Below are 24,670 nucleotides of genomic sequence, written 5' to 3'. Positions count from 1 at the left end.
TTGAGAAATTGGTGCCGTCGTGCCCTCTGAGTGCCAGTTTTTGCTTGCCAAGGTAAATAACAGAATCAATCAAGCGTTTAAGAACCTCACGGTTTTTTCTTACTTGCTCATTGCGATCTTTCCTAACGCTTCTGCTCATCCAGTTGAACATCAGTCTAGGTTTGTCCTCGCTTTGAGTGGTACAAGTAACTTTGGGAATGCTCGTGTTTTTGTGCTGACATTGTTAGACTTCCTATATTACTGTAGCCAATGTTGTTCCATGTTGTCTGTACTGAATAAAAGACAGTTCCAGCTGTATAATTATTTTAAGTGACAGCTACTGGTAAGCCACGGATACCTTTCATACTTAGAATGTTGGAAGTGGTGAGTATATCCCTTCCCTTCCTGTGTCAGTTGGGGTATTTGTGGTGTATACCACCCTTTATTTAACAATCTTTTTTTTTTTTTTTTTTTTTTTTCCTGAAAGAGGTTTTTCTTTCCCATTGTTTAAACACCCGGGGAATACCTTCAGCAGTGTATGTCCTGCCTCTGCTCACTCATGATTGGACACCTGCCTAACAAGGGGCAGATCTTTGACTCTCCAATTGGTTAAACCTAATCAAGACCTTCAACCAAGGCAGAATACCTTCAACTGTTTATGCCCCGCCTCCGCTCACTTATAATTGGACTGCCGCAAAGAAAATGCAGGCCTCTATTAGTTGATTTAATCTGCGATCAACTCTAATGGGTTAATCAGATTGTTTAATCAACTAATTGTAATAGTAGATAGATAGAGATATATAATTTTAAATAATTGTCTATGGCAGGGGTGTCAAACACAGTTTTACCAAGGGCCATGTCTTAATTTAACATTATTCGCGGGCCACAGAATGCACTCCTCTTACATATACACATGCATACCAAGCAAATAGGGTTTTCTTGCTGCTTTACAAATAAATATTCAGACTCCCACCTTTCCTGAAACAATCTGCCTTCCTTATCGATCTTTCTTGGACATTTTGAGAGAGAGATTATCGTTTTTGACGGCAAGTAGGCTACAGTGTCTAACAGAAAACACACCTTAAACACCAAGCACAAGATATGACTGGCTGTCTCTCGGTGTCTTCTGTTTCTTTAGTGCTGAGCTTCCCACTATTTTTCTGATGGCTGATGGGATTTGGAGTTCTTACGTGTAACGAATAACCCAATAGACTCAAACTGGACCGGGCCAAATTACACTGTACTGAATGAACTTTGCGAGGGGCCGGATAAAGTACTTCCAAGGGCTGTATTCAGCCTGCGGGCCTTGAGTTTGACATCCCTGGTCTATGGTATATACTTTTGTGGTGGATAATTGTTAAAGGAATTGTTTGTCATTCTGCATAAGAACTCCTCTGTGTAGATAAACATCTAATACTCTTGTTCTGCTCGTATTCATACAGCAACAGTTCAGCATTATTGAGACCTGTTTCACCAAGTTGTCTTTCATCTGACTAATGTTTTAAAAAACTAACAAACAAAAAAAAAACAACCTAAGAGACATTGACATTCACACCCATTTCACACAAAACTATTAATAAGCCAAAACCATATTTAAAAGACATCCTTTACTACAGCTGGACTGCTGAAACAAACGCTAAGGTTAAGTGAGTTTAAATGAAATGGACCATTCTTTTTTTAAGTTTATTGAAAAAGATCTAATGCCTTCACCAATAAACATGCAACGCCTCATTATATAAAAATTGCGGGCTGGGGGGGGCTTTTAAACCTCCAAATGATGAAGCAAAACCCCTGAGCAATAAGAGATCATGCTGGCTCGCAGACATTTGGCATTGACAGAACTGTCTGAAATTCTGTTTACTATGTAAAATTGAAGTAATATTTCAAACTAATTGTGCCATATTTGGCACTGACCTCTGACCTAACTCCCATGATTCCACTCTGTTAACACATCCAAGGAAAGACCTCAGTGGTATTGATATAACTTGCAATCCTATAAAACAGCGAAATCTAAATTATTCTGACAGTTTCCCAAAGGTCAACCATACAGTCCTCACATATCGAACCCCCAGACATCATATTGGCACACTCATTTAAACACCACTTACATGTGCACAGTTCAAACTTTGTGACAGATGTCCATGTATAGAATGTATTTACAGATTGCTGGGGATCTTTCAACCCATCGGTGTGCAAGTTTTGCCTGTTTCCATGGCACATCCCAGTGAAACCCCCATTAATGACATCAACCATACCATATTGAGTTTTTACCTTGCTTTATTCAAAATGTTGTAATGGTTGTCATCTGATTTAAAAAAAAAAAAAAAAAAAAGTTGTAGTGCTGGGACAAATATCCAAATGTTCAAACTATTATTTTTTGACATGTATTCGGATACAAAGATCAGATGTTCGTATTTGCTACAAATGACAAATACCTTGTACTTATTTTCCATCTCGCCAGAATTTACTTGACAATTTTCTCAAAATGACAAATTTAAAAAAAAAGCTGTGCAATATGTGAGACTCAAAATGTATATATTAAAAAAAAGAGAGTCAACACAACAGCTCTTTAGCCTCTGTTTACAAAAATAGCCTCTATTTTGTCCATCTGGGACAAAAACGCGTTGTGCTGCTTTAGAGAGAGCCAGAATCTCATGGGACAGAAAAAAAGGCAAGCGTGTCATTCTGAAATGCCTCACTTAGACAGTGCCCAACTTCCTGAAAATGTTGTGTAGTGATTTTCATATAGACTGCATATATTGTGTATATATATTGTTGCGACTTTCTGTTATGTGGAATGTAATAAACGAGAACAAAAACGGTGAGTTTTTTTTTTCCCCTTTCACTTTATGCCATTTCCACATTTGGTTTATTTGAAGTATTTAATGTTAAATTTGAGTTTTAATTTGCTTGTTCAGCTACAAAAAGGCACAAGTAGACCTCATGTTATCATGTTATGAAAACGTGTCTATAACTACTGTTTTTTGTGAAGGAATGGGAATGGCTAGGAATGAAAAAATTAAATAAAATGTGTAGTCAGCTTTATGTACTATTTATTTTGGGAATAAACAAAACAATGTTTAACGTGAACGGCTATTTGGCATCCTTTGTTTTGTAGTTAATTCACTGGGATAATGTAAGTCCCACACAACTTATTCTTTACTCCAGGGATATTTTTCCATTTTAACGTGTTGCATATTGTAAGGTCTTGCTGTAAAATAAAGGCACACACACACACAGGGGCCACACCCCCTGCCCCTGCTGCTGTGCTGTCTCTGCCTGTGTTCAGAGCAGTATAATGGCTTTTATTAATTTTAAATACAATACATTTCTATTGGTGACTCCGCTTGCAAGATTTCAAATGAGATTACAATCAGGGTGGAGGCTTGTTAGCGGGATTTAAAGCTGTATTACAGTTAAGATACGGAGGATTTGAAACAGAAATGTGGCAAAATTGTACAAAAATTCATACACTTAAAAACCTCAAGAATGTGATCGTGACCATAGGGATTTTGTTGTGGAAGACAGTAAAGGAAAGAAGTTACAACTTAAGAGTGCAAGTACTGTCGATTTACTATACATATTTTGACACACAAAACCTGCTCAAGCATTTTGGAAAGTAACCAAAAACACTAATTTCATACAGTATATAAAAAACGAAAGCCCAGAAAAAAAACGATTTACATAAAACTTGCAAATAGCTCAAAATAAGCACCGAAAAATACAATTAATAAAACCCGAAAATCAGAAGCCCTAATTGATGTAGTTGGTTCAGCTGTGTAAAAGTGAAACTTTTACACAGAATATTATCCTGCTGCATTAAGGATGTCTTACTGGTAAAAATAGAATTAAGAGATGATAACTTATGCCTTGCATAATAATAACATCTGTTTAAGTTTAAGAAATACTTCTGCATTAATTAGTTAGACGACTTGATTTCACCGTATGCCTACCTGTAGGGTGCAGCAGATGTGTTTTCTTCCCTATCCACTTGTCTCAGGTTGAAAATGAAAGAAAGAACTCTTCTAATGCTGCATTCTGGTGCTTTTTGGTAAGCCCCCTGTATGCTCAGGAATCAGCTGCTGTATTAAGTGTACTAATTAAATTAATATTACTTTTTAAATATACATTTGCATGAAATTAATTGCTACTACAGTTGATTTACAGGTATTAGTTTCTTAATTCCTCCTACAAGGAATGAACAATTTTAAGTGTCACTTTCTTGCTGCAGTTATTTAATTGACTTGAATTAATTTTAATTAGCGCAGTATGTAATCGCAACTGTCAGCATCATTTAAAATATTTTCTCCAAGCCAGAAGTGAATTGTTTAGATTAGTTAGATGTGGCAGAGGTAGAGCTGTGTTGTTTAAAGTGTTTACACACATTTAACCATTTCAAAAGTATGTGTTTAATACACTAGGGTCTTTACAGTGTAATGTAGTTTAGTCTTTTTTCATATACACACAAATGTGCACAGATCTAGTCTCGTTAACAATAATGATGTGGTGCACACAAGAGTAACAGAACTTGTATAGATTGTGTAGTTTTTGTGGTTACAAAGATTCCTCATAGGTTAAAAGTTGCTTGGTAAAAACATGTTTAATCCTAAGGTTTTGGAAATTATGGTAAACACATTTACATCCTTAATAAAAAGCACAAGGGGTTCTGGGATTTTGGCAAATGTAATATTACTGATCCTCTTAACTGTATCTTCCAGCTTATTGTCAATCATTTTTGGTGCCAGTGCATGTCTGTACATGTGACTCCTCAGATCTATCATTTTACATAGTTTGGGTATAAGGCTTGATGTATTGATGACTTGAACAATACTCATGGAATGAAAACATTTTATTTTGTAGATGATGAATATAGTGGTTCCCTTCATGTTTAAATATGCAGTAGACGGTCTCAACCAGATGTCGGGAAACATGCTGAACCTGGATGACGCTTCGAATACAGTTGCAACCATGGCAACGGCTGTTCTGATTGGCTGTAAGTACAGTTCTGTTATCTCTTGGCAGGTGTTGACTTTTTCTGGAAGGTTACCTCATATTCTTTAGCAGGTGACCTTTTTGAGAAGATTAATTTGAATACAGCTCTTTAACTTCTTTTTGTTCGTGGTTACAAATCACGCTGCCGCTATCTCTGAGTTTTGACTGCTGTATTCCAATCATAGACCACCTTTCCAGAAAACATTTATTTTGTGTGGAAACAGTATCAACTTCTAAATGATAGCTAGGATGCCAACCCTATTTGCAGTGACTGCAACTACTGTATAGCTGACCCTGTGTACATCTATGTGGCACCCACATTTTAGCCAGCAGTTTCAGCTTCAACTAAGAAAAAAAAGAAAGGTTTTAAATCTTTTACTTCAGTTGTGTAAAAAGCAGAAAATAAGTTGGTAGCTAATTAACAAACTTTAATTCCTGTACATAATCTACTCAATTTCAGACAATTTGTATCAGTGTTGCTTTTGTAACATTACATTAAGGATACCTATTGCAATTAGAAAAATAAAAATAAGTTTGTCATCTAGAGATGTTTATACAGTAAGGCATGATTCGAGAGTGTCCATGTGGCAAATGGTGCAGGGGGTTATACTGCTGTAAGAAGTAGAAACACATTTATTTATTTTTACAGAATTAAACCTATAACATACTTTCTGTTATGTGGAATGTAATTAACGAGAACCAAAACTGTTTTTTTTTCCCCCTTCACTTTACAACTCCATTTCCACATTTTGTTTTATTTGAAGTATTTAAAGTTAAATTTTAGTTTTCGTTTGCTTGTTCAGCTACAAAAAGGCACAAGTAAACCTCATGTTATCATGTGATGAAAATGTGTCTATAGCCACTGTTTTCTGTGAAGGAATCGCAATTGCTAGGAATGAAAAAATGAAATAAAATGTGTAGTCAGCTTTACGTATTATTTCTTTTTGGAATAAACAAAACAATGTTTAACTTGAATGACTATTTGGCCGATTAAGCCCTTGACTAAAATATTCTCCCTGAAATAAATTGGCAGAAAGGCTAAGCTTTTAACACAAATAATGAAACATAAATACATTTTTCCCCCTTCAAATTACAAATTTCTCGTCACCTACTCTGAACGTCATCTAAGCTGATTGGTTTTCTTAACTGCTTAACACCCTGCAAAGCAATCAAAAGACTAAAAAGAGTGGTTCGTGTTATTGTATTCACATACTGTTCATAAATATTGCTGGGTTACAATACCGCCAATTGTTCAGACTGCAATTCTTCAATAACATCAAAACGTGTATCTTCACAAGTGTTATTTCTGGTCTATATGTTGTTGAACAGAATTCATTCCTGAATATATATCTGTTTTTTTTAATCTGCATGGTTATCCATTGTTGTAGTTTTTTTTTTTTCACTTGTATTCTCTTTTTCTTGCTTTTCCTTTGTGTAAAAGTACCTTCTCCTTTTTAAAAATAATACAAAAAAGATACCCGAGTTTCAGCTTATATTGTGTTCTTAAAGGCAGCTATATTACTTTATCATTCAACCCCTTCTCCCTTTGAAAGCACTTCAACAAAGGAAGAGCTGTCCCCTGGTAATAATAACACATAAAGCTACATAATAAAGATCCATCAATGCAATCATTTTCATAGGCTGCTTTCTAGTGCTGTCTGAAGTCATAATTGAGAATTAATTTGCTGCGTATTAACCCCTGTACTCTATTGTCACTATGGCTAAAAGAAACTGGGTTGTCTTTCTTGGGCACGGTATATTCAAGGCACTTACAGGGTGATGTAATGATAGGAAATAGATTTAAATAAAAATCATTTTGGGGTACGTGACACCCCAACACCGTACAAGGGTAGTTCTTGTTTGTTGGTCTCAATTATTCTGCACAGTTTTCAGTTTCTGCTTGAGAGGCCCAAGACTTAATGGCAGACAGGGGCTTTTCAGGTCAGGAGAGAGGGGCATAGTGAAGCCAGTGCCATTGCCTTTCAGAAGCACTAAATGTCTTACAACCGAAAAACAAACACCAACGTGCAAATGCATTCACTGCAATTGCTAACTGAATGCATTTACATGTTGTCAGTTTGCTTGAAAGGATTGCCAGTAATAAACTCTCAGATTTAACAACTTCCTTTCAAGTGGACATCAGGCAAAGTGCTTGGTTTCAACAATCAACCTTACTCAAAATAGAAAAATACAACTCAAAATACTCATCAATAACAGTGGCAGATGCACTGTGTGTCAGATCAACTTAAATCTCACCTTGCAAATTTAACACCCGCGGGTAAAGTATCCCGTAAACTGTAGGACTAGAATTGCAGGAGTAGGAATATGAAGACGTGACGTGTTGCGATACATGCAAGTTGCTCTGTTCCTCTCTTTCAGACGGAGTTTCACGTGCTTGTTCGTCTCTCTTCAATGAACTACGGAATGCCGTGTTTGGAAAAGTAGCTCAGAGCTCCATCAGGAGAATAGCCAAGAATGTCTTTCTGCACCTTCACAACCTGGATTTGGGATTCCACCTCAGCCGGCAGACGGGAGGACTCTCCAAAGCCATTGATCGGGGCACCAGAGGCATCAGCTTCGTGCTGAGTGCTTTAGTCTTCAACTTGGGGCCCACTCTGTTTGAAGTTGTACTCGTCAGTGGGATTTTAGTAAGTAATGCTTTAAAATGGCTTTCAAAATGGTCCCAGCAGCACATAAAACATGCAAAGGGGGAAAAAGTTGTCTTATCTACAACTTCTTTTTTCTTCAAAATGTATCTCAGCATTTTCGTGTTTCTGTTTAATGCCAGGGTAATGCAAGGCTAATAGTGGCTGTCTGAAAGCTTTTGACATAACAATTTATTCTAGGTTGTGGGGGGGCGAAAAATGCTGGGTGAAATTGTTTAGTGAAGTAAAGGTGCCTTTCTAGTCATGAAAGGTGGTTAGAGAATATTGTTTTATAAACGTATTGCCATTCTGAAGAAAATTGATACAGTTGTTGCTCTGAATTGGTGAATAGATTTTGATAAGTGGGTCTTGTTTCGAACATGTATTTTAATGTATTCTCTAGTGAATTCAGAGATACGTAAAGCTTCATCTTATTTGTGTAAGTACTGCTCAACTGGCCATTATTTGAATGATGTGTTAATTTGTTTCACCAAAGTGGAATAAATTCAAGGAAATTGTGGCCCTGTTTGGGTTCAGCTTTAGTGTGAGCACAGAATTCCACTACGCTAACTGTGATCGCAGTTCATCTATATATTTTGTTCCTTTTTTTTTTTTTTTTTTAAATTGGCAGGTTAGTGAGCTTGAACAGGAATGGTATTTCCAGGTTCTTTGACAATAAATCTGTCATTTAGAGTTCAGCGATTCATCTCTTTTTAATGAGCTCTGATTTCATCGCCAAAATCTAAGGAGAAAACAGTTGAATGGCTCCCTCTGTGCTTTTATATCCCATTAGAAACAGTACATTGAATAGAGAATTGTTCAGTGTATTAACTGTCCTGGCATTTAAACCGTGTTATAAATTGCCTGCGATAAGGAGCCCTAAGGTAGTTTGTTTCATTTTCTTATACTCTTTCTGATTGGTTCCTGTTGCTAAAATGTTTGTCACTCTAGTTTTTATCTATTTTTCACCATTTATAGAATGTAGAGATTGCATTTTTCTGTCTAAATTTAGTTTGGATGAAGCAATTTGGTTTTCCCACTAAGTGTTGATCCTAAACTTTATCCAGCACTAAAATGGTGCAACATATGAAAAGTAATTTTTTTGGCATTTCTTTCATTCCAGTATTTAAAAGCTAGCTTGTCACATAAGAACGTTCTCAAAACCTACAGGAAGCCTTTCCTTCAGCAGGTTGCTTGTCAAGAGGCTTTAATTGGTAGTTACCCAGCTGGTAAATGTACAGCATACTAAGGTTTTAGTTTGACCTTGAGGAGGAGTTTTAACCCTTTAACACTGCTCCAATGTGCTTTCATTCACTCTTACATTATCAGCCAGCTCTGTTAAGTCTATGTTTATGAATACCTTTTCCACTGTGAATTTGTACATGTGAGTAGGGTCAATATTTGTCTATCCACAACTTTTCCACCATTGAAAATAGTAATAAAACATGTTTTAATAGTAAATTCATTTTCAACTGAAAATCTGAACACTGTTGAGGGCAGACCTACAGTGACCAAAGTAACAATCAAGTAAATTGGTGCACTGCTGGGTATTAAACAAGATGTTATTATTTGAGAAGGTAATGTAAATCCTTTTTGTGTGATTTTGTATAATGTTCTTAATGTCTTCTCCCCCTTTTCTTTCTTTCTCAATGTAGTATTTTAAATGTGGGGGCCAGTATGCATTAGTCACCCTGGGCACACTGTCAGCTTATGCAGCGTTCACAGTGGCAGTTACGCAGTGGAGGTACAGTACTTAAATACAGTTTGATAAAATTAAAAAGTGATTGTGTGAAAGTCTCAAGTAGTTGTTTTCATGATGGTTTCCCCCATTTTTTTTAGAACTCGGTTCAGAATAGAAATGAACAAAGCTGATAATGAGGCAGGAAATGCTGCCATTGACTCGCTACTCAATTATGAGACTGTGAAGGTAAGATTGTGCGTATAATACTGTGTGTTTCTCTGTTGGTCAGCAGGCAGTTTGTTGGACCTAATTTTAAGTGTGATTGGAACTGACAGATACCACCAGTTTCTGATTCTCTCAGTAACAACTAAAGGATGTACAAACCATGCTTTACAATCGGATAAGCACGTCTCTAGATTTGAGTTAAAAAAAATAAATAATAATAATAGCATTTTAAAAAGTGACATACATTGGACAGAGGCGCATACAGGTCTGTATACCCCCAGATTGTCTCAAAAACTGTGCTAACATTGTCATCACAATTAAATAAGCAGTTTTCTACAGTATATAAATTAAATTTATGAATAAAAGAAAAAATAACAAAGGAAATATTATATTTATTGTTTACATTTGGTATAAAAGAATGCTAACATTTTAAACAATTCTTCTGGAAACCTAAATCTATAAACCACTTAAAAAAAAAAAAAAAAAAAAAAAAAAAAAAAAAAAAAAAAAAAAAAACAGTGAGAGAGGGAGAGAGAGAGACGTCAACTGTGCTGATTTAACTTTGAATCCTTTATTTAAACATTCCAAATAAAATCCATTAAAATTCAAATAAAGGTAAAACACAACAAAAGATTCCTACTGCCTCAGCAGAAATAAAAAAAAATCCTTAAATACATCATGTTCTCCTTAAAAACTGATTTTAAACAAAATAAAAGGATCAATAAAAGTGTTTTTTTCCCTATTAAAAACAGCTTAAAGCCAAAATAAAAACACTGTAAAAAAATTTAATTAAAATTAGAACTTAAAATTAAACTGGAGCTCCCCCTCCTCACTCACAGCACACAAGGTGTCTCCCACACACTGAAAGTCCTCCAGGTTACTGACCAGTTTAAAATATTCAGACTCTACTCTGATCTGGCTGACCACGAGCACCATTTACTGAACACTAAACTGGTCAGTCCAGAACCAGTGTTGATTTTTCCTTGTTTTTAAAAAAGGCAATTTTGCCTGTCCAATTAAAAAATGAATAAGAACACACCTGTTTTTCATTTTAAAACTGTACAGAACCCCAAAAATAAAAAGCTCCTTATTAAAAACAACCCCTAAATTATTCAGGATTCTCTGCAATAAATTAAAAAGTGGCCTCAGCCTCTCACACTCACTATAGGCATGAAATAAAGTTTCCTCTGCTGAGCAAAAAGCACACTGCTCACTAATACTGGGGTCCACTCTATGGAGAAACCTGCCTGTGGACACAATGCAGTGTAGTATCTTCCACTGCTGGTCCCCTACTCTCTTGGCGAGGGGCGGCTTGTACAGCACCCTCCACACCGGCCTGTGCCCCTCCTCTACAGATAAGTAATCCACTTGGAGTCTAACAGACCCCTTAGCCTACTATACTCTATGGCTTTAACACACAATTTGTATATATGTTTGCTATTCATTGTGTGAAAGACAGTTTCCTCCACATTCTGCAATTTAAGCAAAGTCCCTCCATTCTCTCCACCCCCGTCTCCTTCCTCACCTACTGCTGGTGACACAGTCATCCCTGGAAATAAGGAAAGCTGTCTCTGCTCTGTGCCTCTGGACAGCTCCTCCCTCAGGACTGCCTTGAGCCACGGGGAGAGGCAGACCCTCAACTCAACCATTAGTCTTTCTGCAAGCCTCTCTGAGTGCCAGCCTAGCTGTGCAGTTAGCTGGGAGACAGTTAACCAGCAGGAGAGCTCAAGGTTTAACAGGTGGACCATTGTGGTTACACCTGCTTTTAAAAAACTGGCACAGAGCGTCATCGACTGGAGGAACTTAACTGGAAAGAGTGGATTAAAAAATAGGGGCTCCTCAATCAGGTCCTGCCCTGTCAAGGACTCCACATCCCTTTCCACCCTCACCAGCTGCCAAGCATTTAAAATACTTTGATAAAAAGGAGGAAGTCCTGCTTTACAAAAACTGGTGTTCTCAATTAAAAACAGGTGTTTTCCTAACCCCTGCCCCCCAACTCCGTTGAGAAGGAAACAGACCAGTCTCTTCCAATGAGCCTCCTCCTCAATGTACAGGAGTTTCTGAACCGCCTGCATTCTGAAGGCTGCCACCCTGCTGAAAATGCTGAATTTAGTAATCTTGTAGTAATTTTACATGAAATGCCAGTAAGATGTTATGTGGGGTTCTGATTTAATTATTACTGTAATTAATAGACAGTGGTGGTCAGAGAGACTACTGGGGATGATTCTTGCTTTGGTGAATTTATTTAAATCATTTTTAGAAGTATAAAACTGGTCATCTCGCTCTATGTACACGGTTTGTGTGATATTGAGACCAGGTGTATTGTCTTGAACTGGGGTGCAGACCTCTCCATATGTCAACCAGGTCAGTGGACATCACGCACAACCCCTTCCACTCCGCACGGCACACCTCCTCATTCTCCTGATCAGACTGCGTTTCCTGCTTCACCCCTGCCTGCTTCTACTCTAAAAACTCTACTAGCTGTGCCCTTTTAAAAGACTGTCTACAGCCATTTAGATTAAAAAAAACAAACACACTTTTCCATCATGGCTAAAAACTAGACTAAAACAAGTAATAAAAGAAGTTTCATAAAACACAGCCATTTTTAAACAAGAGATTTTTTTTTAAATCTATAATGTTTTGGCTGATCAAATTCTTCTATTGTTGCTTTCCTTGTGATAACATGAGCGGAGTGGAGAAATAACCTTAAATCAGGGAAAAAAAACTACTCTACTCCTTTTCCATTTTGTTTCTGTCATAAAATCATTTACCTGCTCAAGCATGTATAATTTTTTCTTACTGACGGGTTGGCTATCAGGGATGTCTGAGATAAGCGAGGAGTCGGAGAGCTCCCCCTCCATCTCTTCCGCGCTGTCCTCTTGCTTGTCCCCGAGAATCCGCTCCTCTGCAGCTCCCTCCGACTCCTTGACACCGGTCTCTGCCACAGCCGTCGCTATCTCAGACGGCCGAGATTCAGCCAGCGGAGAGTCTTGCACCGCGCCCGGCTCACCCTCCGCTGTGTTCTCTTCCTCCACATTGGGAGGGACTGACGCCCATTCTGGAACTCGCAGTCTCTCTATCTGCACGGGTTCAGAGTTCTGTACTGACTGCGCTCTGCCATCCGGCAGCTCTGCAGCCTTCTGTTGAAATCTTTTCTTTTTAACTACTACCTTGAATGGTTCTTCACCATTCTCAGTAGTAGCTATATTATCCTCCAAACCCGTCAGTGACAGACTACGGCTGGGTCTCTTTGTGCGAGGCTTAGTGTTGGTGGTTCTTCTCCGGTTTTCTTCGGCAGCTGGATCTCCTCCTCCTCGGTCAGCACGGGCTCGCTCTGCGGCTGCTCTGGGGGAGCCGACTCTTCCTCCTTCTCACCCCCAACACCCCCGACTTCCTCCCCGCCAGCATCGCCCTGATCCTGCCCTGTCTCTGCTCTAGCCTCCCTTCTCGGGCAGGCTTTCCTCTGGTGTCCCTGTTCTCCACAGTAAAAACACATCATTGTTCAGAACTGAAGAACACCACACAATTCGTCCCTTCTACATTAAAATTCCAGGCTACATTTATTACTTGATTGAGATCTTTTAGTAACACAAACGCTTGCCTTCTAAATGACATGAAGTGCCTAACGCTGTTATTTTTACATCCCAGTGGGATTCCCTTAATTGGGGACACAAGTTTACCATAACGAGCTAAATCCTTTTCTAATGGCTCATTTTTAAAAAAACGGGGGCACATTAGAAATAATAACTTTTGTTACCGGGGTTACTAGAGGGGAAACCTGAACAAATTCACCTTTTAATGTAAAGCCTTCCTGTACCAGCTTGTTTACCAGCGACACCTCCACTAAAAATATTACCAGCACTTTATTCATTCTTGACGCTGACCTAATATTTTTGAATCCCACCACTTCTCCTACTGCCAGCAGACACCACTCCACCAAAACCCCAGGGTCAGGCAGGCAACGGACCCTGTGTCGGTGGGTGAGAGCCCCGAGCCCTCCTGAATGAGACCCCAGTACGGGATCTCCAAACGCACACCACTAACCTATGAACAAACACACACACACCCAAAAAGAACAACTAAGTAACTATCAAAACAAACAAACAAAATAAATAAATAAATTTCCCGTTCTGCTCCCGTTCTGCTAGAGAGAGAGGAGAGAGAGAAGAGAGAGAGAGAGAGAGAGAGAGAGAGAGAGAGAGAGAGAGAGAGAGAGAGAGAGAGAGAGAGAGAGAGAGAGATCAACTGTGCTGATTTAAGGGATTAAGGTAACATTTGCAAATTATATTGAAAATGGAGCTGTGATTTCCTTTAATAGGTCGATAACCGAGAAAGTAAAAGACACATGTATGGGTAAGGGTGAGAAATGCAAATTACCAGTAATTAGATATTTTAATTAAAAAGTGCAATTTTGATCAGAGGTAGTGATATCCTAAACTTCACATGTCCAATAATACGATACATTGTATTACTACAAAGCATTACAGAGAATCATCATATATTTTACCTGACCTTTTTTTATTTAATAAAACAAACAATCCTGATTGCTTATTCTGATGTTGTTTTGTAATACAGACTACTGGCACTACCTTCCCAGTGCGGTCCAGAACTTTTTAACACAAGCACATTTATTAACTATTTGTTGGAAGATCATGATTATATTTTTTCATATATATTTTTCAATATAGAGTATATGTTTGTTACGGGGGGGTAAAGATAATATCCTTAAGGAATAGAAAGAAGACAAGCATTGAATTGACAACAGAACTGGCAGTGGTGTCGTTGTCCATCAAATCAACAGTACAAAGTTCTCTCTTGAAATCAGAACTTAAGGGATGTGTTGCAGTAAGAATACCTCTGTTAAGAAAGGGGAACAACATTAAAAGGCTAGAATATACACAAGAACACAGTAATTGGACTATGGAACAGTGGTCGCAGGTGCTTTGGACTGTTGATGGATGGACAACGACACCTGTGGCTTCTGCCAGTTCTGTTGTCAATTCAATGCTTGTCTTCTTTCTATTCCTTAAGGATATTATCTTCAAGTATTGCTCATCCTTTGTTGGACAGCTTTTTCGATATAAATGTAATCCTAATTTCAATCTTTTATCAGATTAATATCCTTGTTGTTAGAATTTTGACCAGCACTGTGGAGGGTAGTTTTTGAGACCCAGAAATCATAGCTGTAATAAAAACAAGTTTCTGTTTTTTAAAATCAGGAAAGCCTGATTTGGTATGTTTTGAGCAGTCCACGTCTCCCTTGTATTCCAAATCCTGAGAATTAAATGCCTCTATCACTGTATTCCCTGTGTGCCTGCAGGCTTGGAAAGGCATTAAGACTTAAGCTATCTTTTCTGTACAGGTTTAACTGTGTTTTTCAATTAATTCCAGCAATATGTTTTGTCTCCCTAGTATTTTAACAATGAGAAATATGAAGCCGAGAAATATGATGGGTATCTGAAAGTCTATGAAGCGTACTCATTGAAGACCACCTCGACGCTCGCAATGCTGAACTTCGGGCAGAATGTTATCTTCAGCGTCGGCCTCACTGGTATCATGTTGCTTGCGAGCCAGGGGATCATGTCAGGTTAGAAAACTAAAGAGCCTCTTTTACACATAGCATTTTGGGCCTTTTTCAGTGGTACATAGCACTGCCGTGCATAGTACCCTTGCACATCCAGCGGTACCCCGTACCCCATGTATTATCCGATGCATAGCCCTGGTACACTCTGCATCCCAGTTCATTATGCTGCTGTACATAGCACCCTTTGTGGCCCATGCTCGGTGCCTCTTGCACTCATCTGGATTAACACGGCGCATAGCTCCTCTGTGCATAGCACCAGTACACATAACACTCCTGTGCATACCACTCCTGTGCATCCCTGTGCACGGTACAGCCATGTCTTTCCACGGTTGTGTGAAATGTGGGGCCAGCCTCCCCCCAGAGGACGGCCATAATTTGTGCGTCCAGTGCCTGGATGCCACTCATGCCCGGCGAGTGCTGGCAGATCCCACCTTTTGTGCTGTGTGTGCCAGCTTTCAAAAGAGTCGGGAGCTATGAGGGCAGACCGTGCTGAAGGTCGTTCCACCTCCTGGCTCTCCGCGGCCTTTTCTGACACTCGAGAAGCTTGCATGAGCCGTCTGCGAGCTGCAGTGCTTGGTTTCTCGCTCTCTGGATCACAAGACCAAGAAAGCGAAGAAGCGCAGGCACTCTCCTAATGCAGATGTGTCAGCCTTACAGGCACAAATGACGCAGCTAGCAAGCACTATTGCAAATCAGCAATCGTTGTTGGAGTGTCTTGTCAATTTGACAGATCCTCCTGCACCCACTCCGGCTTTTGGGGTACTGGAGACCCCCTCAGCTCCAACACTGGTCCCTGCTGTCCCGCAGTCTCAGGTGATTGAGGAGGAGCAGGACGATGTAACATCCCTGGCCACCACCATGGAGGAAGGCGAATGTGAAGGAGGAACGGAGGACCCCTCCTGTTGTAAATGGCTCCCTGACTGAGTCATATATGGCTCCTAGCAATCCACTGGCGGACTGACGGATGGGCACTGAGCAGAGCTGCTGCCCGGGTCTAGATCCCTTGGACTGAGGAGACCCAGGTCTGCCGATCGGTTTTTAAACCTCGGTGTCGACTACACAGCACTGTAAGCCCCTCCCGGTCCTCCCGGATTTTGTGGAGTAGTTACAGTCTTCGTGGGTCAGCCCAGCATCAGCACCCACTTGGTTCAGACGGGTGGAAGCATTGTATGCCCTCCAGGGTGCGGAGAAGCTGGGGCTTCAGCATTTCCCGCCTGGTGATTCCGCTATGGCTGTCTTAGTGCAGACACTGACTATTTCAAAGCTGTCCTGTGACTTCTCCTGCACAAATAAACAGCATAGGGTCACCGAGACGCACTTAAAAAGGGCATACAGCGTGGGGGCACTGGCAGCAAGCCTAGCAAACACCTCTGGTCTGCTAACTGTGTACCAATCGCAGCTGCTGGAGGACCTGTCTGCCCAGCCTTCTCATTGTTAATGAGCTGAAGCTGGTGAATGACCAGCTGCTCCGCATAGCTCAGCACAGTGGCCAAGCTATTGGACGTAACCTGGGAGCCCTTGTGGTTGCGTGACGCCAGCTTTTGCTCTCCCAGGCCAGGGTCCTGGACATGGATAAAGCGTCCCTGCTCAACGCGCCCATCTCCCCCGGCTACACCTTCGGGCCAGCGGTGGAAAAGATGCTGCAGCGGTCTTACCGAGCAAGGGAGTTGTGCCATGGAAAAGCTGCTTTGCCTCTCAGGGCAGCGTGTATGAGCTCTGTGTTCTGCCATTCGGTCTGCCTCTTGATCCCAGGACTTTCTCCAATTGCATGGACGCAGTTCTGGCACCCCTGGAGCTGCAGGGGGTCAGGGTCCTCAATTATTTGGACGACTGGCTCATCTGTGGCCAGTCACGGGAGCAAGCCATGTCTCATGGCTCTAGTGACGGAGCATCTTGCCCAGCTGGGGCTCACACTCAACCTGGAGAAGAGCTCCCTGCAACCAGTTTAAGTGACTGTTTTCCTGGGCATCTGGCTGGATTCCCGCTCCATGCTAGTTTCCCTGTCAGACAGTCAGTACAGGTGGCGCTGTGCTGCAGCCTCGTTTGTCCTCCCTCTCGCTCCATATGCGCTCAACACCCAATTAGTCCACCCAGCTCGAGACAGACACCGCCGGCTGACAGTGTCGCGGTCATGCTGGCGTGCCCTGAGCTGGTGGAAGAATCCTCGCCACCTCAGCGAGAGACTAACTATGGGTGTAATATACCAGAGAGAGGTACTGACCACGGACACCTCCAACCTCGGTCTGGACTGGCAGGTGGCAGTCCACCCACATCATTGCTCTGGAACTGAGGGCAGTACACCTAGCCCTTCTCCATTTTCAATCAGTGCTGGAGGGCAGGCATGTACTAGTGCACATGGACAATACCACTGTTGTGGCATATGTCAATTGCCAGGGGGAGCTGTGGTCCCCGGGGTTGCACCAAGAGGCGTTCCAGTTGCTCACCTGGGCACAACTGCTTTTTTTGTCCCTCAGGGCAGTCCACGTACTGGGGGTTTCGAATCAGGCAGCAGACCTGCTGTCGAGGGGGGCTCCTCTGCACGCGAGTGGTGCCTGCATCCACAGGTGGTAGCCATGATTTGGCACAGATTCAGCAGCGTGACAGCCGACCTGTTTGCCTCTGAGAAGTCCACACATTGTCCTCTGTGGTTCTTGATTCAGAGAGGCGGGGGCCCACTGGGAATCAATGCCCTAGCCCACAGCTGGCCTCAGGGCTTGTCACCTCTAGTGTTGATCCCGTCCTTCTTGGAGAAAGTACGGAACAAGGGCGCGGGGGTCCTCCTGGTTGCGCCATACTGGCCCAGGAGGGTATGGTTTGCCACTCTGAGGGGGCTTGCTCATTCAGGGACAGCCATGTCAGATCCCACTACGCAGGGACCTTCTCAGTCAGGCTCGGACGTCTGTGGCACCCGGACCCCGGGTCAGTCCAGCTGTGGGTCTGGCCCCTAAACGGGAGTGTCTGAGTGCCCTAGGACACTTATAGCCACACTACAGAATACCAGAGCCTCTTCAACGAGGTCTCATTATTCTTATAAATGGAGGATTTCCCAGGAGTGGTGCTTGGCAAGAGACCATGACCCCACTTCCTGCCCCATGCATAATTATTTTACAGTTTCTGCTGGACCTCCTAGAGGAGGGTAAATCCCCCTCTACGTTGAAGGTGAACCTGGCTGCTATATCTGTGTGCCATGTCAAAATTGACTCTGTTTCAGTGGACCCTAAATTTGTCTTTTTAAGACCGCCTTTCTCCTGGCCATCACGTCAGCCAAACGTGTCAGTGAGTTACAGGCTCTTTCCATAGAGAGTTCCTGTTTGTGCTTTGCCAGCAGCGGTGATTACCTTACTTTATGCACTATCCCGGCTTTCCTGCTTAAGGTTGTTTCACCTGAACCAGTTGGTGGAATTGGAGGCACTCTGTCCGCCCCCCTTCTCCTCTGAAGCAGATCCGAGACTTAATACACTGCCCTGTCAGGGCGCTGAGGTGTTACATTGACAGGTCTCAATCATGGCGACAGACAGCCCAGTTATTGGTGTTTTATGGGTCGTGTACTCAAGGTCAAGCACTTTGCAAGCAGCATTTGGATAGTAGATACGATCCGGCTGGCTTATGAGCTGGCTAAACCTACCCTCTCCAAGAGGGACTATGACGTCTTGGGCAGTGTTTCATGGGGCACCCCTACCTGACACATGTAACGCTGCGGCATGGACCACACCGCACACGTTTATAAGATTTTACCCACTGAATGTGGCCACTTCAGCAGAGCCTTCTGTGGGGTCCAGAGTCCTTGATGCAGCTTGCCGTCTTGCGCAGCAGCTTTCCAATTAGGCTCGTGCCAGGGCAAGGCTTACTGCGACAGCCTGGATTTACATTTCCCAACTCGAGATTGAAAGGGAACATTAGATTACTTACCGTAACCCTGGGTCCCTGAAAAAGAAATGTCCTCTGTCCTCTTCCTATGAGAAGGGCACTATGTTTCAATGTCTTGGTAGCCTAAGCTTTTCGTGTATTTATATAAATAAATAAATCCAATAATGAAAATGTGGGCCTTTTAACCCTATATCGATTCTGTCAGATCTGCTGTCTTTCCCATTGTGACTGAAATGTACTTAACAGGAAGATGCAGCTTGTATATATAACAGAATATATTGAGTATTCACACTATCATTTGTATAACTGTGCTAAAATTTGTATGTTTTGTTCTTCCCCTGAATTAATTACATTAATTTGTATCTTGTCCCAACTTGGATTTTGGGGATGAAGTACACTTTCTGTCCCTATGCTTTCACATCAACTGTTTGTTTGTGTGTGTGTGTTCAGGGAACCTGACGGTGGGAGACTTGGTGATGGTCAATGGGCTGCTGTTCCAGCTGTCTCTCCCTCTGAACTTCCTGGGCACTGTTTACAGAGAGACCAGGCAGGCCCTCATTGACATGAACACCTTGTTCCTGCTACTCAACACTGACACCAAAATTAAGGTAGGGGCTTAAACACACAGACACACGCACACACGCACACATGCACACACACCCTGTTCATCTGTTTTTCAGTGTTCTTGATCAAGTACAATTCATTCCAATCATTTAGATAATTTATTGCATTTTAAATAAGTTTATCATGGTTTGCCTTATTACATTTTTTTATTTTATTTTTTTAATTATTAACCATACCTCTTTGGGCTTTTACATAGCTTACCAATGCTTTGTTATGATTTCACTGTGCTTTTTAGACATTTGCTGTGCTTTTACTGTGGCAAACTTTCATAAGGCAAACTTGTTTCTGGATCAGTTCTGTTATTCATTGTCAGAGTGCCCCTTTTTAGAGGAAAGTATGTATTTGTAATTGTTCAGTTTACTTGTGATTTGTTTATAACCAGCTAGCAATAATGTCTAGTGCAAAAGTTAACAGTTAGTTCAGGGCTGTATTTTTAATTAAATTACATTTTTGAAAGGAGAAATTCCATGTTACTAGGACCTATTCAAGCCAACAACAAATAGTTTTAAGAATTGATAAAGTGTAGAAGCAGGTGGAGTCAGCACCAGGCTACTAGAAACAGCACTGCAATATGGAAAGTGACACCTCCTCATTTCCTTAATATACAATTATTTCTCATTTCTTTCATGTAGGATAAGGACCTGGCCCCTCCTTTGATGATAACTCCCCAGGACGCCACCATCAAGTTTGAAGACGTGTATTTTGAGTATCAGGAAGGCCAGAAAGTCCTGAACGGCGTGTCGTTTGAAGTGCCAGCGGGGAAGAAGGTGGCCCTTGTAGGCGGCAGTGGGTCAGGGTGTGTATCAACCTGGGTTTTTAGTTTGGCTTCTTGCAGTATTGTTCATAATAAGACTAGTTCTTATACTTTCATAATGATTCCCATGAGTATTGTTACAAAGCCTTCTACGTATATGAATATACTATAGCTTCTTGTTAAGATTGGCTTCAGCATTGAAGGCATTAAAATTACTTCTCCAGATTATGAAACAGTTCTCTTTTTTTTTTTTAATTAAAAAAAGTACTGTATTGCTTTATGTTTTGTCTTGTGTTGCTGTTCTATTTACCATAACCCAATATGACTTCTCAGCTTAACATGTTGCATTTTACCTGCATAAGCCCATATATCCTACAGCCTGTGCCCTTTTGCTGAGGCTGGGTATGCTTTGTTTTTGTTTACACATTTCTAGGTAATGCTTTTCTGTCCACGTTTCAAATGGGAAATACAACACACTGCATCAGACAATCATTAGTGTCATTTTTTTTCAGTGTATTAAGTTAAAACTTCAACTGACTAAATAAAAACTTGGACAGAAGGTGAAGAGGGGATAAGCTTGCTGAAAGTCTGTGCTCTGTGTCAAGGGCTCCCTGTTGAACTGCCAGTTACTGGAGTTAATTTCTGGTTTGATGGAGACAATTTTCTAAGCCTCTTAGTGCAGTTACGAGAACTATTCTATACGTAGAGTAAGTGGTCTAATCATCCAGGGTGATGGGAGGATTGCTCAGCCAAGCTGGAACTCCTTGTTGTTCAGTGGGATACAAGGACATTTGAAAAGTCAGCTTTTCAAAACCGGGACCACACTCTTGTCATCAATTGTTGTACTTCTGTAGCATCCTACAAACAGTATGATACTCAAGTTTGAAAAATTATGGAAATTCATGACAGGATTAAATGTTAAATACATAATTTAAAATAAGAGTCGATTTTTTTTTTTTATTCCTAAACAAAATTAATTTCTGTTTGTTTAAGTGAAATATAAAAAAAAAAAAATGAAATCACATCTTATCACAAGGCGAGGCAACTGCGATGTTGACACACCCAACCATCTTTGCAACAGCAGCCTGAGAAAGCACAGGAGACTCCAGCGCCTTCAAGAGTTCAACATGGTTTATGCAAGTCACAGTGTAATCACGTACTCGATGCACTGACGGCACAGTGTAATCATGCACACACTCACTGCACTGCGCTAGGCGACTTGTCTTGCTCTGAAAAGCGATCTCCGTTCATTATTTGAAAATACTGTATCCCAATTAAACAAAGTGATGTCCCAACTAAACAACATAAATAGCATTGGGAAAAACAGTCTCCCAGAGTTGTATCCCATTAACCATAAATCCCAATTTATTAATATCCCGATTAGGCGGCGCCGACTGTAAAACTGCTCACAATTCAATATTGTCTTCAGCGGGACAAGTGTAGTGACATCAATGTACTAGTATTGTCTTCAGTTGATGTACTCTGGGTGGGCAGAGATGTACAACCAGTGCTTCCAAACAGTATGGACAAGCCCTGGCAGCATCCCCAGACAGCTTGTTGCTGGCTGCCAGGGAATGAGTCGTTTACCTGCCACTTGGAATCGGGGCCATTGGGGTCTGTTTCCATGAAAAACTGAGTTTAACCAGAACATGAAATGCAATGTTAATTACTTGCATTCGATTTCACTGTTTACAAGCAATTATGATACCAATAAAATCATATCTACTGTATGATGTGTGGCGCTTGGTGTACATTTCCCTCTGTTCGTGGGCATGTATAGTAGAGCAGACAGATAGTACAAACACTGCTGAAAGCAAAAACTTTGGAATTGACAAGAAGTACTTCTGATTTCCATTTTGGATTGAAGCTTAAAAGAACCACATCTGAAAGTGGAGGTCACAAAGAAAGCAGATAGCAATTAGAAGGCTGGTTATGCAAGCTTAGAAAGATGGGTCTGGGTCATGAAGTGTTTCACAAGCATGCATAATAATACTGTATTTGGTAGTCTGGGACAAGACTTGAGTAATATGTGGATTAATCTCGCACAATGATCAGGCAGGGGGGGGCAATAACTTAAACGGCTTCCTTTTTTTTTTTTTTTTTTTTTTTTTTGAATTAAGAAACAAAAGGAGACATTTTTACAGTTTTTAACCTAGAAGCACTTTCAGATTAATGTGTAGCAGAGGCACTTGAGTGTTTATTAAATGTAGAATTTATTCTTTCCCCTCTGATTTTAGGAAGAGCACAATAGTAAGATTGCTGTTCCGTTTTTATGAACCCCAGAGAGGAAACATCTACGTTGCTGGTCAGAATATCAGAGAAGCCAGTTTGGACAGCCTAAGGAAAGCGCTTGGGGTTGTACCACAGGTAAGATCACAAACCTGCACATTTGTGGAATACCCTCTGTTGCATCCACCAAAATGGAGTAAAATGGATATGCATAGCTGGTTGCAATGTGGAATAGATTTAGTTTGAATAATAATTTCTACTAGTATTTCTACTTGTATATTTGTGTTTGTATGTGTCTGTCAATACTTGTGTAATTTGTACTGTTCTCTTGATAACCACTTATTCAATTGTACTGAAACACGGCTACAGCATTCTGAAATAAATGTTTCTGAAAGTATCTTAATCTGTACAAATGCCAGTTGTCTGTCTGTTTTAATATATTTTATGATGTAAATCTCCCAGCTTAATGAGACCTCATCCAGTTTGTATTGCAGTTAAGGCCTAATGTTAGGAGCTCAAAAGCACAGCAGTCATTCTGCTTGGCTTTATTCTTAATAGTAGTTGCTTCTGGGACCCAATTCTGCTTGTAATCAGAGGTGCACAATCTGGAATTCAGCAATTTACTGTGGCTTTGCAAGTAGCCCTCTTGATAAGGTCTTGTGTTTGGAACCTTGACCTGTTCTTTGAGCGATTCCGAATTGCAAATTGAGTTATCCCATATACAACACCAACTACTACTGAATCCCAGATTGAAAAAGGTTATCGTATATGTGAAGATTAAAACATATGGAGGAATTAAGGGTGTGTTTTCTAAGTTGTTAATAAATGCCTGAACTATCAACAAATGTATTTTTGATTAATGTGTTATAAAAATGAGTACTGTTTTACCTTTCTGTCAGAAGCAAAAAAAAAAAATTACATTTTCATCACCTTGTCTTGCTTTTGCAGGATGCTGTTTTATTCCACAACACAATCTTCTATAACCTTCAGTATGGGAACATCAATGCATCGCCTGAGGAAGTGCATCAGGTGGCAAAACTAGCAGGAATCCACGATGCCATCCTGCGAATGCCCAATGGTTACAATACACAAGTCGGGGAGAGAGGACTGAAACTGTCAGGTCTGTAGCGTTTCTTTCAGGGGTGGTTTATCCTGGGCGACATCTGTTCAGCATCTAATGGTCTTAAATGGGAAATGGAGAAAAGCATACACTACTGAACATTTATTGAAAAAAACGTCTGCAGGACCAACAAAACACAAAGCTGTTATTTTAGCAGACGCTTTTATCCAAAGCAACTTACAGGGGACTAGGGGGTGAAATATGCATCAACAACTGCTGCTGCAGAGTCGCTTAAAATAGGCCCTTGGGTGGGGCTCCCGAGGTGGCATATCCCAGTAAAGGCACACTTTTGTAACCATTTTTTGATTAAGAATAGCCTGCGTCTTAAATTCAAGTGCAGTATAGTGATGCGTGTATTAAAATCACCAACAAAAGACATGACCACCGGAGTACAGAAACAGCAACGTGGCACTGCCGAGAAAAGACAAGAAAAACGCCTGCCTGAATACAGAAGAAGCAGCATGACTTACTGCTGAGAAATGACAAACCCCAAACGTTACTGCTTGATCTCGATTCATCCATGACATGAAGGCATCCATTTTCAAAGAAGAGTCATTAGCTTCCTGAGGAATTCAGAGAAGCTTTAACAATTTCAGCATTTCTAACAAACAGCACCAGCTTGGACAGATCGAAAATGCTGATCAGACCCCTGTGTCTTTCAATGTGCCAAGCAATACCACAGTTCGCAAATTGGGATAAAAACAGGTGTGAGTACTCTCCTGTTAGTTGGTATTGTGCATACCGTTCTGACTGTTGTGTTTGCACAGTACAGTATGCAGCACAATACATGAGCTCCATAACAACACTGTTTGGTGTCAATTTTGTACAATACAGCAGCGTAATTGAGGTTGTATCTTTGTAAATGCAGATTTGATTTACAATTTGCTCTCCACAATTCTAAAGTCTTAAGTAATATGGTAGATTTCACAGTAGCCTACTGATTAATGGCCTTGAAATAATTTGTCAAAAC

The 24,670-nt window shown here is 40.8% G+C and overlaps 1 protein-coding gene across 2 annotated transcripts in view; it reads left to right on the top strand.

Annotated features, from left to right (window-relative positions):
* LOC121318678 (ATP-binding cassette sub-family B member 7, mitochondrial-like) overlaps positions 1 to 24,670 on the top strand; it is a 76,645-nt gene that overhangs the window by 35,357 nt on the left and 16,618 nt on the right. For both annotated transcript variants that reach the window (XM_041255605.1, XM_041255606.1), the window contains 9 exons: positions 4,840 to 4,972; positions 7,351 to 7,619; positions 9,272 to 9,360; positions 9,456 to 9,543; positions 14,935 to 15,109; positions 19,424 to 19,581; positions 20,230 to 20,393; positions 22,589 to 22,718; positions 23,529 to 23,700. In XM_041255605.1, coding sequence (XP_041111539.1) covers positions 4,840 to 4,972; positions 7,351 to 7,619; positions 9,272 to 9,360; positions 9,456 to 9,543; positions 14,935 to 15,109; positions 19,424 to 19,581; positions 20,230 to 20,393; positions 22,589 to 22,718; positions 23,529 to 23,700 — 1,378 coding nt within the window. The remainder of the gene's footprint in view (positions 1 to 4,839; positions 4,973 to 7,350; positions 7,620 to 9,271; positions 9,361 to 9,455; positions 9,544 to 14,934; positions 15,110 to 19,423; positions 19,582 to 20,229; positions 20,394 to 22,588; positions 22,719 to 23,528; positions 23,701 to 24,670) is intronic.

This window comes from Polyodon spathula, chromosome 7 (assembly GCF_017654505.1).
Source record: "Polyodon spathula isolate WHYD16114869_AA chromosome 7, ASM1765450v1, whole genome shotgun sequence".
Taxonomy (NCBI): domain Eukaryota; kingdom Metazoa; phylum Chordata; class Actinopteri; order Acipenseriformes; family Polyodontidae; genus Polyodon; species Polyodon spathula.
The sequence above is the reverse complement of the archived record's forward strand: the minus strand, read 5'-3'. Positions and strand labels throughout refer to the sequence as shown.